The sequence below is a fragment of the Crinia signifera genome, chromosome 7 (assembly GCF_055691185.1).
Source record: "Crinia signifera chromosome 7, ASM5569118v1, whole genome shotgun sequence".
In the NCBI taxonomy this organism is placed as follows: domain Eukaryota; kingdom Metazoa; phylum Chordata; class Amphibia; order Anura; family Myobatrachidae; genus Crinia; species Crinia signifera.
In genome coordinates, this window is record NC_139223.1 from 51,370,044 (window position 1) to 51,383,847 (window position 13,804).

The following is a 13,804-nucleotide window of genomic DNA, read 5'->3' on the forward strand; positions in this document are numbered from 1 at the left end:
CTGCAGACATTGCCTTTAAAATGGGGGGGCGGCCATTTTTCTGGCGATCTGCACATGTGTAGTGCACAAAAAACAGATGGGAATGGTGAGCCCGCCCCAAGTTAGGGGGGGGGGGGGGGGCGCTTGGTAGGAGTGGCATCCCAGCAGCTGCTAAAAAACAGGTTAGTTAGACCTGTATGTGTAAAACAGAAGAGAAAAGGGAGAGGGTGATAGCAGCACTGAATTGACTATAGTAAAAAGGAAATCGGATGATCTTTACAAAGAATAATTTACTCTGAAATAAAACAATCACAAGAACATGTACATATATGAATTAAAAATTGACAAGCAAATATAACACAATTCAAGGGGGCCCAATTCCAAACTATAGCAGCAGTAGGAGAGTCCGTTTCTATTTTACCCAGATGAAAGAAAGGAATAATAGTTACCGCTCCACACACTGACGTTTGAATGTACTGATATCTACGTGGATTGAGCCGACCACGTGGATATCAGGACATTCAAACGTCAGTGTGTGGAGCGGTAACTATTATTCCTTTCTTTCATCTGGGCAACATGTGTAGTGCAGCCTCAGCGCCCTAGTGCTCTGACTCCACAGTGCAGCAGGCTCTGAGCACTCAGACTCCACTGCTCCCGGTTGTACACAGGCCTCCTCCTCTTAAAACGCTCCTGGTCTGGACGTATATTCTGCCAAGCAGTTTTATATTATTGTGGAATGCATAAAATAGTGCTCCAAGCATGCATTACAGTATACGCATACCCTATATAGTTGGCACCCCCTATGAAGCGTACAGTGCTTTAATGGAGAAGTACAGTACTGTAATACCACTTATACACCACCTGAAATATCCCAGGTTTTTGCACAGGAGCGCAGTGTAAATGCTCCCAGTTGAAATGACCCAGGTCGAGCAACATAGCATTTCAACCCGGGTAGTGGGCAGGGTTAAACACTGATTCAACATGGCACGCTGTACAGTGTAAATGGGTAACCTGGGTCGTGAGACCCATTCACTGCAATGAAATAGCCAGCTGGGAGATCCTCTCATCTCGTCGCACCTGGCTTTTTGGTGTAAAAGCGATATACAGTAAGTAAAGCTGAATTCCCTCAATAGTACAAGCAGGGCCAGTGCAAGTAATATCAGTGCCCTAGGAGGGGGGTGGTGGTGGCTGCAGCTCACTTGGCTCCATGGGGGGGGGGGGGTGTATGTGGCGGCTGCCTCCAACCCGATCCAAGGGGCATATGTGCCGCTCACCTGACTCCACAAGGGGGAAGTGCCTTGCTCCCTAGTGCCGCCCCCCAGTGGCTGGCGCCCACAGGCAAATGCCTACAGCTGAATAGTGGTGGCGCTGGCCCTGAGTACAAGATTATTTTTAATGAATACTGTATTGGAAACTGGATGTACAGTATAAATACTATATAAACATCTTCTTATCCAAAAGCTTGTAGTTGCACTGTGGCAGTTTCTCTGTTGACTGTTTTAATAATTGTATTAATTAGCAATGTTTCCTTAGTTATTTATATTTATTTTTATTACTTTAAAAAAAGTTTTATTGAGGATGACCAGTAAATATGAATGCAAAGATTCAGTGTGGTGAAAATCTATGGTAAAGAACAAACAAACCATGTTATGAACTGCAATCTAAAATATACAATCAAATAAAAAGTTATCGTAAAAAAAAAAGTTTCAGAAAAAATTGATGAGAAATGACAAATGAACCAGTTACAGTTAAAATCAGTGTTTCTCAAACTCGGTCTTCAGGAACCCCGCACAGTATGTATCACTGCCATATTTTAAAAATATGCAGGTGACATGAACTGTGTGGGGTCCTGAGGACCGAGTTTGAGAACCTATGGCTTCAATGTTCCAACTGTAGCCTAACTCATCGCATCTGATGGCATCTTGTGGTGCCCAAATGTGTATTTGTCCAGCACCCGATAACGCTTGCCATCTGTGATGCCACATCGGGTGGTGGAAGAGGGCTGGCGACGGGCAGTGATGGAGCACACTGGCCCTGGAGGCGGCGGGGCTCAGAGATAGTGGCAGAATTTAAAAAATAAAATAAAATTTTAAACACTGGGCGGCCCTCTGGTCCCTGCTCTCTGAACCCGTCGCCAGCGCTTGTGCTTCTCATCTATTGCACAGATGCGGTTGTATTGAAGGATTGTATGCAATTACGCCCTAGTGTATGGGCAGCATTAGTCCTCTATTCCCTATCACAGTCCTTTCTACTGTACCAGCGACACATCTCTTGACCATGACGGGATCCTGCAGTGGTCATGACCCACCTTTCCCCAACTCATTCCTATAAGGGGTTTAATATTTAATTTAATACATTTCTCATCACAAGGCAGTAGAGAAAGTAATAACTATGATTTCAATTGTAGGAGCATGTGAATACTAGAAGAAAAAAAAAGTAGATGACATTTGTACATTTCCCCTTTCGTTTTGTAAAGTGCACAGAAGAAAATGATCCTTTGACCCTAGAGCAGCTACATTCTATGCCAGATTAAACATTTACTTTTACACAGAAAGAGACGATTACCTGCTCATTGTGTGCCGTGTAAGAAGCGTTTTGCAGGTGGAAGTTCGGTTTTCTATGGTATAAAATTGTCACGCGGAGATAGGCTAATTATGTCTTTTCTGAACAATGCACTTAAGTTGGCAGCGTGTATATTATATTTACTGACTGTTCCTGATTACTGTGACGCTGCGGATGCTTTGATGAAAGATGCCATTATGGTACACCTGCCTTTGTAACGCATCTTTTACATTATGTAAATGTTCCAGCTCTCTCCTCATTATTTTCTGCTTCCTTTTCCCTTCTACCGCTTCCTTGACTCGTCTGTACCGGTCCCTTCACTTCGGCATGTTGAGAATGACATTTAGAAAATCTCTGGGAATAAAATAATATAAAATACTAAATGCAGAAATAACGTAACCGTCTAGTTAAAAGGTCATTGCATTCTTCTAGTTTTATTTATCTATTTATGGACTGCTCTGAAGAAATGTGTCGCTAGTGGTGCAGACTTGTCGACTCTCCCAGACTCCACCAGGACTCCTGTAAGAGCAGAGCACCCTCCCACATCCTGTCCAAAAGGCCCTTAACTAGCGATGTGTGCTGCCCACTGGCATCCATACATAGGATGCCCTGGGTGCTCAGCTTCTTCCTGTATTCGCCGTCAAATTTAGCAGACATTCTGTGGGGCCTGCAATGGTAACAGAACTGAGAGCTCAGCTTTCCAGAGCTTGGAAAACCGACTGGGGCATGAAGGGCTCAATGGGGGAATGCAATGATAGGGGTCCATCTTTTGAGGTGTGGCCGGTCTCCATAGGGGGTGTGGCCAGCTGCCACAGAGGTTTAGCTTACAATTAGAGAGTGCATGGTTTGGGCCACTTGATAATGATAATGTACCAGACACCTGAAGGGGCAGTCCGACCCTGTTGGTAAATTGTTCAGGTCGGTGGTCTCCACTGAGAATAATGTTTATCCGTCAAACAATGTTTTGTGTCACTTTAGACAATACTTTACAGTATTGTCAGGAAAGTTAAAAAAACAAATACACACAGGGGCCTGATTCAGCTTGTAAGCCAACCATAGAATGATTTCTCCTGCATTTGGAATTGTCAGTCTAAATTGACTTTGATTTCCTCACATGACGTCAACCTACTGCCCTGAGGAGGCATTGGGACACCCATAAAACGACGGGCATTCCCCTGCTCTACCAGTGTACGCCCCTGCCCCCCTCACTGTGCGAGAGTCTTGGGATTCTCGCTGTAGGCATTCGCACAGTGGATCTGCGCAAATACGCACATGCGCATCCCCCCCCCCCACACACACACACACACACACACACACACCCCATCGGAACGAGGCCCCAGGGTGTCATCTGTCCCTTTACATCACAATGAGTCCTGAAACTACAGACTAGTAGCTGAATCTCCTAATATTTAAGCCATAACCCTTTGGCAATCGTTTGTTAACACAAAATACCTCATCATAAGATACAAATGAGACTAATTAAAAGCAAAATCCTAAAAGTAGTCTTAAAATAGATCTATAAAATAACGAGGTATAAAATCTGTTTCTGTTATGGCCACGGGGTGACGTCCATTGTGTCACTACACAGGCGGCACAAGCGTTCTCTCCCGAGTCCTGGTTCTGCCCACAACATGGCAGCCTCCGCTGCGTATTGGCATGGGATAGTTAATGTATCTGTAATTGCAACAAAATACGTTGTAGCTTAGTTGTCTTTATGTGAAAATCTATGCTTGTTCCTCACCGCTGATTAAACACTTACATTTTTAGGTTCTGGAGTGATTAAAAATGTTAAAGCTTTGGATAGAGAACTGGAGTATAATAACCGGTCATAAATAATTCAATAATTGTTCCTACATTTCAAGTTGTATAGTTGGGTGCAGCTGCTACGTGCTTCTGTTCGCAGATCATTTTACAGCGGATTCAGAGCTGAAGGCATAAAGCGAGCAATGTTTATCCATGTGGAAATAAAAGTCTTACAGATTTGTTTTTTGGCAGTGATCTAAAAGAAACTTGCACATAACTAGCTTTTTCAAGTTTGTCCTAAGCTTTGAGAGCGCATTAATACCGGGACCTACCTCTTTCATGCAGCTATTTCAAAGATAATTAAACCACATTTTTCAGCACCATATAATTACTTCAGGTTATAAATTCTGATTTACATCTCCAGAGACTGCAGTCTCGCCATAGTTTTCGGTGACTCCGTCTCAGGGACAAATTCCTGATTTGCTGGGCTCAGTTACTCACATGGAGTATCATTTTAATCAAAATGGAAATTGCATTTAAAAAAAAAAAAGAAAGAAAACAACTTGGATGCATTTTGTACTTAATGTCGAATTCAGTTTATTTAACTGTGACCAAACCTTAGCTAAACGCTGTGCTCCCTCAGGTGGGTGTGGCACATTAGGAGACCGTGTTCACGTCGACACCAAATGGTCTACATACACAAGGTCGACACATGAGTTTTTCAATATTTTGGGTGTCAGTGTTGACACATAAGCATGTGGACTGGCAATGATCACGTCCTTTCACATGGCAAACAAACTTTGATGAAAGAGTTATTAAAAAAAAAAAAAGATCCAAAAAAACTCATGTCAACATTTGCATGTTATGAAAGAAAGTACTGTAATACTGATTGATAGACACTTATCTTAGTCGGGTGCCGGATGACGCTTCATCCCTGCTGTCGTTTCTCTGACATCTGAATCCCAACTGCTAAATGCCTGAAAGTCAGCATCCAGACTGATATGGGCTGCTGTCCCTAGTGGGGATCCATGACCCCTATAGAGGGAGAATAGAACCTGTGGTGAGTGCAGCGAGCCACTGACCCAGTGGCGGAACTTGTGAGTATTTGGCCCAGGTGCAAAAAAATAATTTTGTCCCCCCTCCCCCACTCCAACCCAAGTTCACAATATGCTACACAAAAGTGGGCCCTTTAGTCCTCAGGGGCCCCAGTGCAATGCACCTGCTGCACCAATGGTAGTTCCGCCTCTGCACCGACCACGCAAGGGGCTCCGATTTGCTTGCCCCCCTGTCGGACTACTAACAGTCGGATCCTGATGTTGGGGGCGCATGCCACACCCCTTTGGTCTCAATATTCTTCCCAATTTGGCATATGCTTGGTGCTGGCAGTGATGCACTTCTCTCCCCAATTTGGCACATCCTAGGTGTCTGCAGTGGTCCAGTGTGGCGCTTCTGTCCTCAGGAAGAGTGGACCACTCTGGGGACAGTGGGCCTTATTCTGGTTCACTCCTTCTGACAAATTCTTTCTTAGATGGACAAAACCATGTGCACTACAGGGGGGCAGCTGTAAAATGTGCAGACAGAAATAGATTTGGGTGAGTTATTTTGTTTCTGTCCAGAGTAAATACTGGCTGCTTTATTTTTACACTGCAATATAGATCTCACTTTGAAGTAAAACACCACCCAAATCTAATTCTCTCTGCACAAGTTACGTCTGCCCCATCTGCAGTGCACATGGTTTTGTCCATCTAAGAAGGACTTTGCCAGAAGGAGCGAACCAAAATAAGGCCCAGTGGCAGGTGGAGAGTTTGACTGGCGTGGTACACCTGTCAAACTGTAACGTAGATATCCTAAAAATGAGCTCAGGGGGGACAGGAACCATGGTGCCCACTGTGGTACAGTAAGACATGCCTCTCGTCTTACTGCACCACAGTTGGGGTCCCTTCTTGTTGGTGTTTATACTGGACCCTTGGTATGTAGCGTCTGGTTTTATAATCTATCTTAATCTCCATTATTTATGGAAATCTTTAACTTTCCCCAGTCCTCTTTTTTCTGACATTATGAAGACACATCCTACTTGTATCACCAATATTTTATTAACTATAAAACATTGAAGATGATTTAACATATTGTCAATGATCTGCCAGGTTCTGGAGGTCTGGTGATTGTTCTCCAGCAAAGTCCTGGAGGATCAATATGAGAGAGGAAGCAGCTCAGAATGCATAGTTGCCTATTATCCCGAAATGCCAAGGACTTTTATGAAAACAGCCAACAATGGGAAACAATGGTGATGCAAATAACAGTGACCAATGAGACGTTTTCTTTCGTTCTCTAAACTGGACTAGAAAAATGTCAGAATCCAAATGGCTTCTATTGGCATGCCCAGGCCTTGCCAACATGTGGCTCTCCAGCTGTAAAACTACACATCCCTGTCAGTTTCACCATTCTCTTTGTGTTAGAGAATGCTGGAATTTGTACCGGTTTTCCGGTACAACCGGTTGGCCAGACTTAGGCTAGAATATCATTCACAACATTGGAGGGAAAATGGCTGAGATAAAATTGGTCATTTCTCAATTCCACCCAGCCCATGCTGTTATAATGCCACAGAAGAGGTCACTAATATGTGGGCACGTGTAAGGGCCTGGGCACGTGTAAGGGCCTGGTCACTGCACTTTTGTTCCCATGTTTCTACCCACTGTTTTCATATATGTACCTGTTGAAGGTTAGCTTTCATGTGGAGTAGTTTCAGTTCCTTGTTTGGGGTATATCACCCAGATCTTTTTCTAGGTTGGCATTATGACAGTGGTTAGATACATCTGCACAACCGATAATGGTCTATGTACATGATTATCCAACACTGGGGATCATGCGTTCATCTGAGAAGAGGAAAATGTGGAGACTAATAGCAAGTGGGATGTATAGAGACATGGGAAACGGCTGGACATGACCATATTGCCATGGGTCCCAGTACCTGTAGACACAGGGGGCAAACCTAGTTATAGGCAAGCAAGTAGAAGACTAATATATTGAAGTGTACAGACAGGACCCGATTCAACAGGGGTCGGTCCCCAGCTTATTGTCGCTGGGGACCGATGGTGTGGCATGCGCAGGGCTGCTGTACGAATGAATTTGGCGATTGTAAGGGTAGGGGACGGAGGGTAGTAGCGGCCAGGGGGCATCCGCATAGGGGACACCCAGCACCGAAGGAAATAAAAGTCAGTTTAGATTGACTTTTATTACTGAAAGGAAGGTAAATCATTTGATGGTTGGCTACCATCGAATGATTTCTTTCCCCTACGGCCGCATGTAAGGGGATGTGTACTCATACATCCCCTTGCATGGTACCAAGGGGATGGGTGGGTGGCGTTCGGCCAGGCGGCGATAAGCCGTTTGCTAAGTAGTGGACGGCCTCTCCGGTGTTGGATCACCCCCTTAATACATCTGGCCCACAGTATAGATGCTAAAGCATATACTGTATGTGAGCAGGCTGACACATAGAAAATAGCAGATCCAAGGGTCACAGGAAGAATGCGAACCACATGGGGTAATCCTGTAATCATACAGTACATCCGGTAATAAAGATAGCATCGTAATAATCAGCATAGATGGATAGATGCTCATTGTAATGGCAGGTTGCATTCCCGTCGTGCTGATTCTCCTTTATATTCCCCGGCATTGACAATTACAGAGCAATGCTTCTCCTCTTTGATCTTCAGGAGCTGCTGTTTCTATGCTAATTGTTTTCTTCTTTACACAGCAGATGTGTTGCATAGCAGTGTTTCTTTTGTCTTCTCTGTAAGATCTTCCACATATAGGGGTTTATTCTAGTTCACTCTTTCTGACAAAATCCTTCTTAGATGGACTAAACCATGTGCACTGCAGGGGGGCAGATGTAACATGTGCAGAGAGAATTAGATTTGGGTGAGTTATTTTGTTTCTGTGCAGGGAAAATACTGACTGCATGATTTTACACTTCAATATAGATCTCACTTTGAAGTAAAACCCCACCCAAATCTAATTCTCTCTGCACAAGTTACATCTGCCCCACCCGCAGTGCACATGGTTTTGTCCATCTAAGAAGGATTTTGTCAGAAAGAATGGACTAGAATAACCCCCATTGTCTCGTTGTGTTCATCATTATGACCTTGCAACAACAAAACAAAGTAGTTGTGTTTGCATTCTTTGAATAACGATACTGACGTGTCATAGTAAGCAGGCGTGTGGCAGACGGCGCAACACGCCTAACTGATCTGCAACTGTCAATCAACGGTGCCCATCGGCCAACCATTCCACGTTCCAAGCTGGGACCAGCAGTTTATATTACTGGGAGCCCCACAAATAAAATCCATATGTATATGATATCCTACTGCTAAACCAGAAAACATATTAAATATATTCATGAGCGTGTTATTATTATTTTTTTTACTTTTATACTACTTGTAAAAGAGACAGTAGATGTGTATATACAGTATCTATCTATATATAGTGCAGGAACAGATGGGCGTCACTCCAGGTCTCATGCAAAAAGGTGATACTTTAATGTGTTAAAACGGTCAACGCCGTCTCGGGACCAACACTGATGGTTAACAACGATTACCGTTTTAACACATTAAAGGATCACTTTTTTGCATGAGACCCGGAGTGACGCCCATCTGTTCCTGCACTGTATTGGTGGTATACCCACCTTGGGAAGGCACCCAGGCAGTTTACCTTTGGAAAACGGGGAGCCGGACATAGAGATAAATATATATTTGTTGAGGGGATGCCACGGAAACCGGCTTGGGTGAGGTGCACAGTCAGTCAGTCAGTGCTGGACGTGATTGGCCGGTTGGATTGCGCTTATCTTAAAAATAAGGTGCAAGGTGTGTGTGTGTGTGGGTGTATGGATATATGTGTATGTATGTATATATATTTATATGTATGTATTCCCATATCCTATGTGATGTATGTAATTGTTACTGTGTCTGAATAAAGTGCATATAGGAGCTTCATCGTCTTTTAAAACTGGGTTCTTAAGTCTCTCAGTCTACAGCCAAATCCCAACTCCACAAAAGTAGTATTAAGGTTTAACTGCATTAAATAGAAACATAGAATTTGACGGCAGTTAAGAACCACTTGTCTGCCCCTACCGAGAGGTATTTGTAGCATAATTTGCTATCACCTCCACTCCATTAACATGTACTGATGTCGGCAATATGATTTATTGGGTGGGGTTGGCTATAAGAAGGGCACAGGCCAAACGCTGACCCTAAGAATAGTACATGAAATTCAGGCTTTGAACATTTAAAACCTTTTCTATAAAACGCCAATAAACTGCTAAGTATACTTATTGTGCTCTTGATTAAGTAATTTTAAGCCTTCCCCGTGTTTCTTCTCTTTCCAGTCCAGCAACCCATCCGGTGCGAAGCTGCAACTGCTGGAAACAAACTTCTCCAAGACCTTGCATGACTTCATTGATCTTCACCTGCATCACCAGAACAGCATCCCAGCATTCCTGAGCGCCGTCACACTTGACCTCTTCAGCCGTCAGACCTTTGCCTAGCCTCACCAGCTGTATACTGATGCCTCGTACGCCTGTGGTTTCTGTCAGCGCACATAAACACCTTACTATACAATGCTGCCTTGTCGGTGTTTTTTCCTATTGTTTTTTCCTTATGTTTTTTTCCTTTTGTTTTTTCCTTTGTTTTTTCCTTTTTTTTTTTTTTCTCCAGATTGTGAATAAGTATTGGGTGTATTGTTTTGTTTTTTCCAAGCATATCCTATATGTATACAGTACATTGCTGTTGGGTGAAATATATTTTTGTAGGTCCTGTATATCTCAGCTGCCTTATATCTGAGCACCCATGTACCATCCCATGGAAGCTTCAAGTCACTCGGGTTTGCTCTCCATCGATTGCCATGTACTGATTGCTAAGTTTAGGTCCTCTGATCTTAGATATCATTGGCCCGTAGCTAGCGACTTCTGCCACAGTACACAGCAATAAAATATTGATTAAAAGAAGGGGAATATGATGAGAGATACATAATGATGTTTACCTTAGTACCATGCTTAGGCTAGTTTACAGCTGAATTCTGCAACATCCATGTTATGCCACTTAAACCCTTCATCTCCTTATACTTCAACCGCTTGAGTTTATGTATCCACTCCAACGTGTTGTAAATCTAGATGGTAGAGACAAGTAAGGCATATGTACTAAACTCTCAGCTGACTGTCCTGTAAGCCAAATGTTTATCCCTCAGGTAATGGAATAAGAATTTAACTGTAGCCTTTCTCAGCATCAGTAATTGAAAAGGTTACAAGTTGCTCATTTATTATGGCATTTAAGCTGCATCGTATTTTACCAAAGGCACGTATACAATAACTTGATTTCTCATTGCCTGTCAGTGTCACATCTATAGAATAGCCTGCTGACTCCCGTATTTCTGGATATGCAGATAATGATCATTTTTAACACTGTTCACCATTGGAGGCCTTTAGCTAGAACACGTCTGACCTGATTATTACTGAGCTGTAATGTCTGTCATTCACTAATAAAACAATTTCTACATTATTATTATTATTTTATTACTTTTTTTTTTACAACATGTCAGATTTCACCTGCTTCATACACACAGTGGGTAGAGCCTTTTGGGGGTCTAGGCCAGGGGTGGCCAAAGTGGTCCTCGAGATCTATCAACTGTTTTGTTTTCCACACAGCTGCAGTCATTACTAACTGTCACATGTTCATACCTGTGCTGCAGTCATTCCTAGCCCCCACATTCTATAGATCCACAGGTGGTCTCGAAAGCATGAATTGTTGGTAGATCTCGAGGACCGGCTGGCATAAGCAATTGTTATGAGAATGCAGCTTGTCACTATGGACCTGATTCAGACCTGCGTGTGTCCGCATCCTAGCGAACAGGTTAACACCAAATTTGGCTTGCTACGAGCTGGTCTGAATCGGCCCCTTAGTAGGGATCTGTGACATCACTGAGGAATGTGGTTCATGTAATATTGTTTCCTCTTCCCTCTGGTCTTTGGCTTATGGATTTAACTTATAAAAATGATTTGATATATTACTACTTTTATGGGGTCTTGAGGACCATGTTTTGGAACCACTGTGTTAGCAGGGCTGCCATCAGGAATTTTGGGGCCCGGGACTCCTTTCCAGTCTGGGCCCCGGGCCCCCCATCTCATTTGACTTGCTGTGACCCGGCTCCTGCTCCCCATCTCCTCTTCCGCTGAGCTGCAGCATTGAGGTCCCGGAGTGCAGGTTTCTTCAACTCAGGATGCCGGTGGCCAATTAAAGTGCAGCATCGGATGGTGAGCCAATCATAGCTTGCGTCCTGGAGCTGCTCTGATTGGCTGCTGGTATGCGAGCTCTGATTAGCTCAAAAGCCGGTGCAGCATTTTCATTGGCCACCGGCATCCTGGGTTGAATAAGCCTGCATTCCGGGACCTGCTTTGTTCAGCGCAATGAGTGCAGTGGAAGCAGTCCGGAAACAGGTTGCGGTGGCCAAAAGTAGCTAGCCAGGCCCTTCCAGAGGCCAGGGCCCGGGACAGCTGTACGAACAGCACCCCCCTATTGGCGGCCCTGTGCCTTAGTAATGGTATCAATAATTAGAAGACCAGCCTCTGTTACTGTACAGAACAGATGTATAATGAAGCTTTCCCGCAGCCATAGTGTAGGCCGTTCCCGAATGTTCTCTTAACAAATTCAGCCACAATTGATGGTCCATTCGGGTTTTTGATTTTCAAGTACAGAAATAAAACTCACATCTTTATTAGGTATAATTAAATTGTAACTGAAAGGGAAAAAAGTGAAATCTAAAGGTTATACAGATCATTAAATTAAAACAGTAACGTGTCAGTGTTGTAGCTGCAGATAGAATCCATATGTAAGATAGAGAGGCTGAATATCTGAGTCATTAACCCATTCATGAGGGGAGGACTTTTGGAGTTGGATTGCCCTTAGGCTCAACAGTAGTGGTCCAATGTTATTCATCACTGTCTTTCATTCAAGACACATGGACCTATTTATAAAGGTGGTGTAACATGATGCAGAAATCTCCTGCAAACTACTGGTTCATATCCGCATTTCCCATTATTGTCATTGGAAACTATGGCCTGCCCCAGGAACCAAACTCCTTAAAAGCAAAGCTACTGTATTTAGAGTTTGGCCCCACTGTCACAGGAGAGGGATCTTACACTCCGTCTCCCGCAAAGGGGACTTTGTGTGCAATGTCATATTCTTGGAAGAGTAAAATGGAAGACTCCTTCAATATGCCGGGGATGTACAGTGACGAACAGGGACAGCAGTTCACACTAACTCTGTCCCTTCCACTTGCCTTCAGTTAATAGTGGCATATGTTTGTTTAAAAATAAAGTCAGCCGTGTTGCGGACGGTTAATGGTCAATGCACTGACGCAAATCAGAGTACATTTTGCCCTCAAGTACATGAAAGGTTTCAGTGAGTAATAGGGAAACACAGTATATTTGAGGGTTCAAGCCTCACTCCACATTTTTGCCACACAAGTCTTTATATAATGGACTCACATGTTTCTACTTCTTATTTGAAAGAGTTATTGCAGCAAATGTTCCATAATAGGGTTCCTGCTCCAACCAAATGCGATTCCGGTACCAAGGGGCCCAATAACACTCTTACACAACCAGTATGGGCAGGAGTAGTCACTGAGACTTGCTTCCACGTTGGAGTCCAAGTATGCACAAGCAAACTGAAGACCATCCCGGTCCCATGCATGTCATGGTTGCCACAAGGATTTGTTGGATCCTGCAGCCATGATGGGAGCTGCCAGGTGAGTTGGTGGGTTACTGAATGCAATACCTTGCAGTGGATTATGGGGACTATTAACTGTTTCCCTAATTCCAATATTTTGCTAATCCTCTTTGTATCATATTATCTCTTACAACCCTGACATTAGACATAACGTACATATTCTGGGCCTGATTTTGGTTGGTTTGCAAAAGCAAACTCTTTAATGGACAAACCCATGTCCACTGCAGGTGGGGCAGATGTGATATGTGCAGAGAGAGTTACATTCGGGTGACGTGTTCAAACTGAAATCTAAATTGCAGTGTAAGAATAATGCAGCCAGTATTTACCCTGCACAGAAACAATATAACCGCCCAAATCTAAAGGTGCGTACACACGGGCTATAATCGCTGCCAATATAGTCGCTGATGAAAAGGAGACGCTGAGCAATATTTTGCTTAGCAATATATCGCCCCGTGTGTACACAGCTTTCTCTCTTTGCACATGTTACATCTGCCCCAACTGCAGTGCAGAATGGTTTTATCCATTAAAGGAGGAGTTTTCTTTTGCAAACCAACCAGAATCCATACAATTTCAGTGATATGCATTGAACAGCAAATTTACAATTCAATGCTTAATTTTGTAGCCTATACTTATATGTATGTATAATGTCAGGAGAACAGGGCCCGCTTGCTGCTCACTGGGAGCACCACTAGCCCCCTGGCACAGGCTGACATAACTGCCATCACATTGGCCCTTATTCTGATCGG

At 43.6% G+C, this 13,804-nt stretch overlaps 1 protein-coding gene across 3 annotated transcripts in view; it reads left to right on the forward strand.

The window, feature by feature from the left end:
• The window catches only part of MAD1L1 (mitotic arrest deficient 1 like 1), a 618,640-nt gene extending 607,808 nt beyond the window's left edge, over window positions 1-10,832 (forward strand). For all 3 annotated transcript variants that reach the window (XM_083153057.1, XM_083153060.1, XM_083153061.1), the window contains one exon: window positions 9,665-10,832. In XM_083153057.1, coding sequence (XP_083009183.1) covers window positions 9,665-9,823 — 159 coding nt within the window. In that variant the 3' untranslated portion in view covers window positions 9,824-10,832. The remainder of the gene's footprint in view (window positions 1-9,664) is intronic.
• Window positions 10,833-13,804: the final 2,972 nt, after the last annotated feature.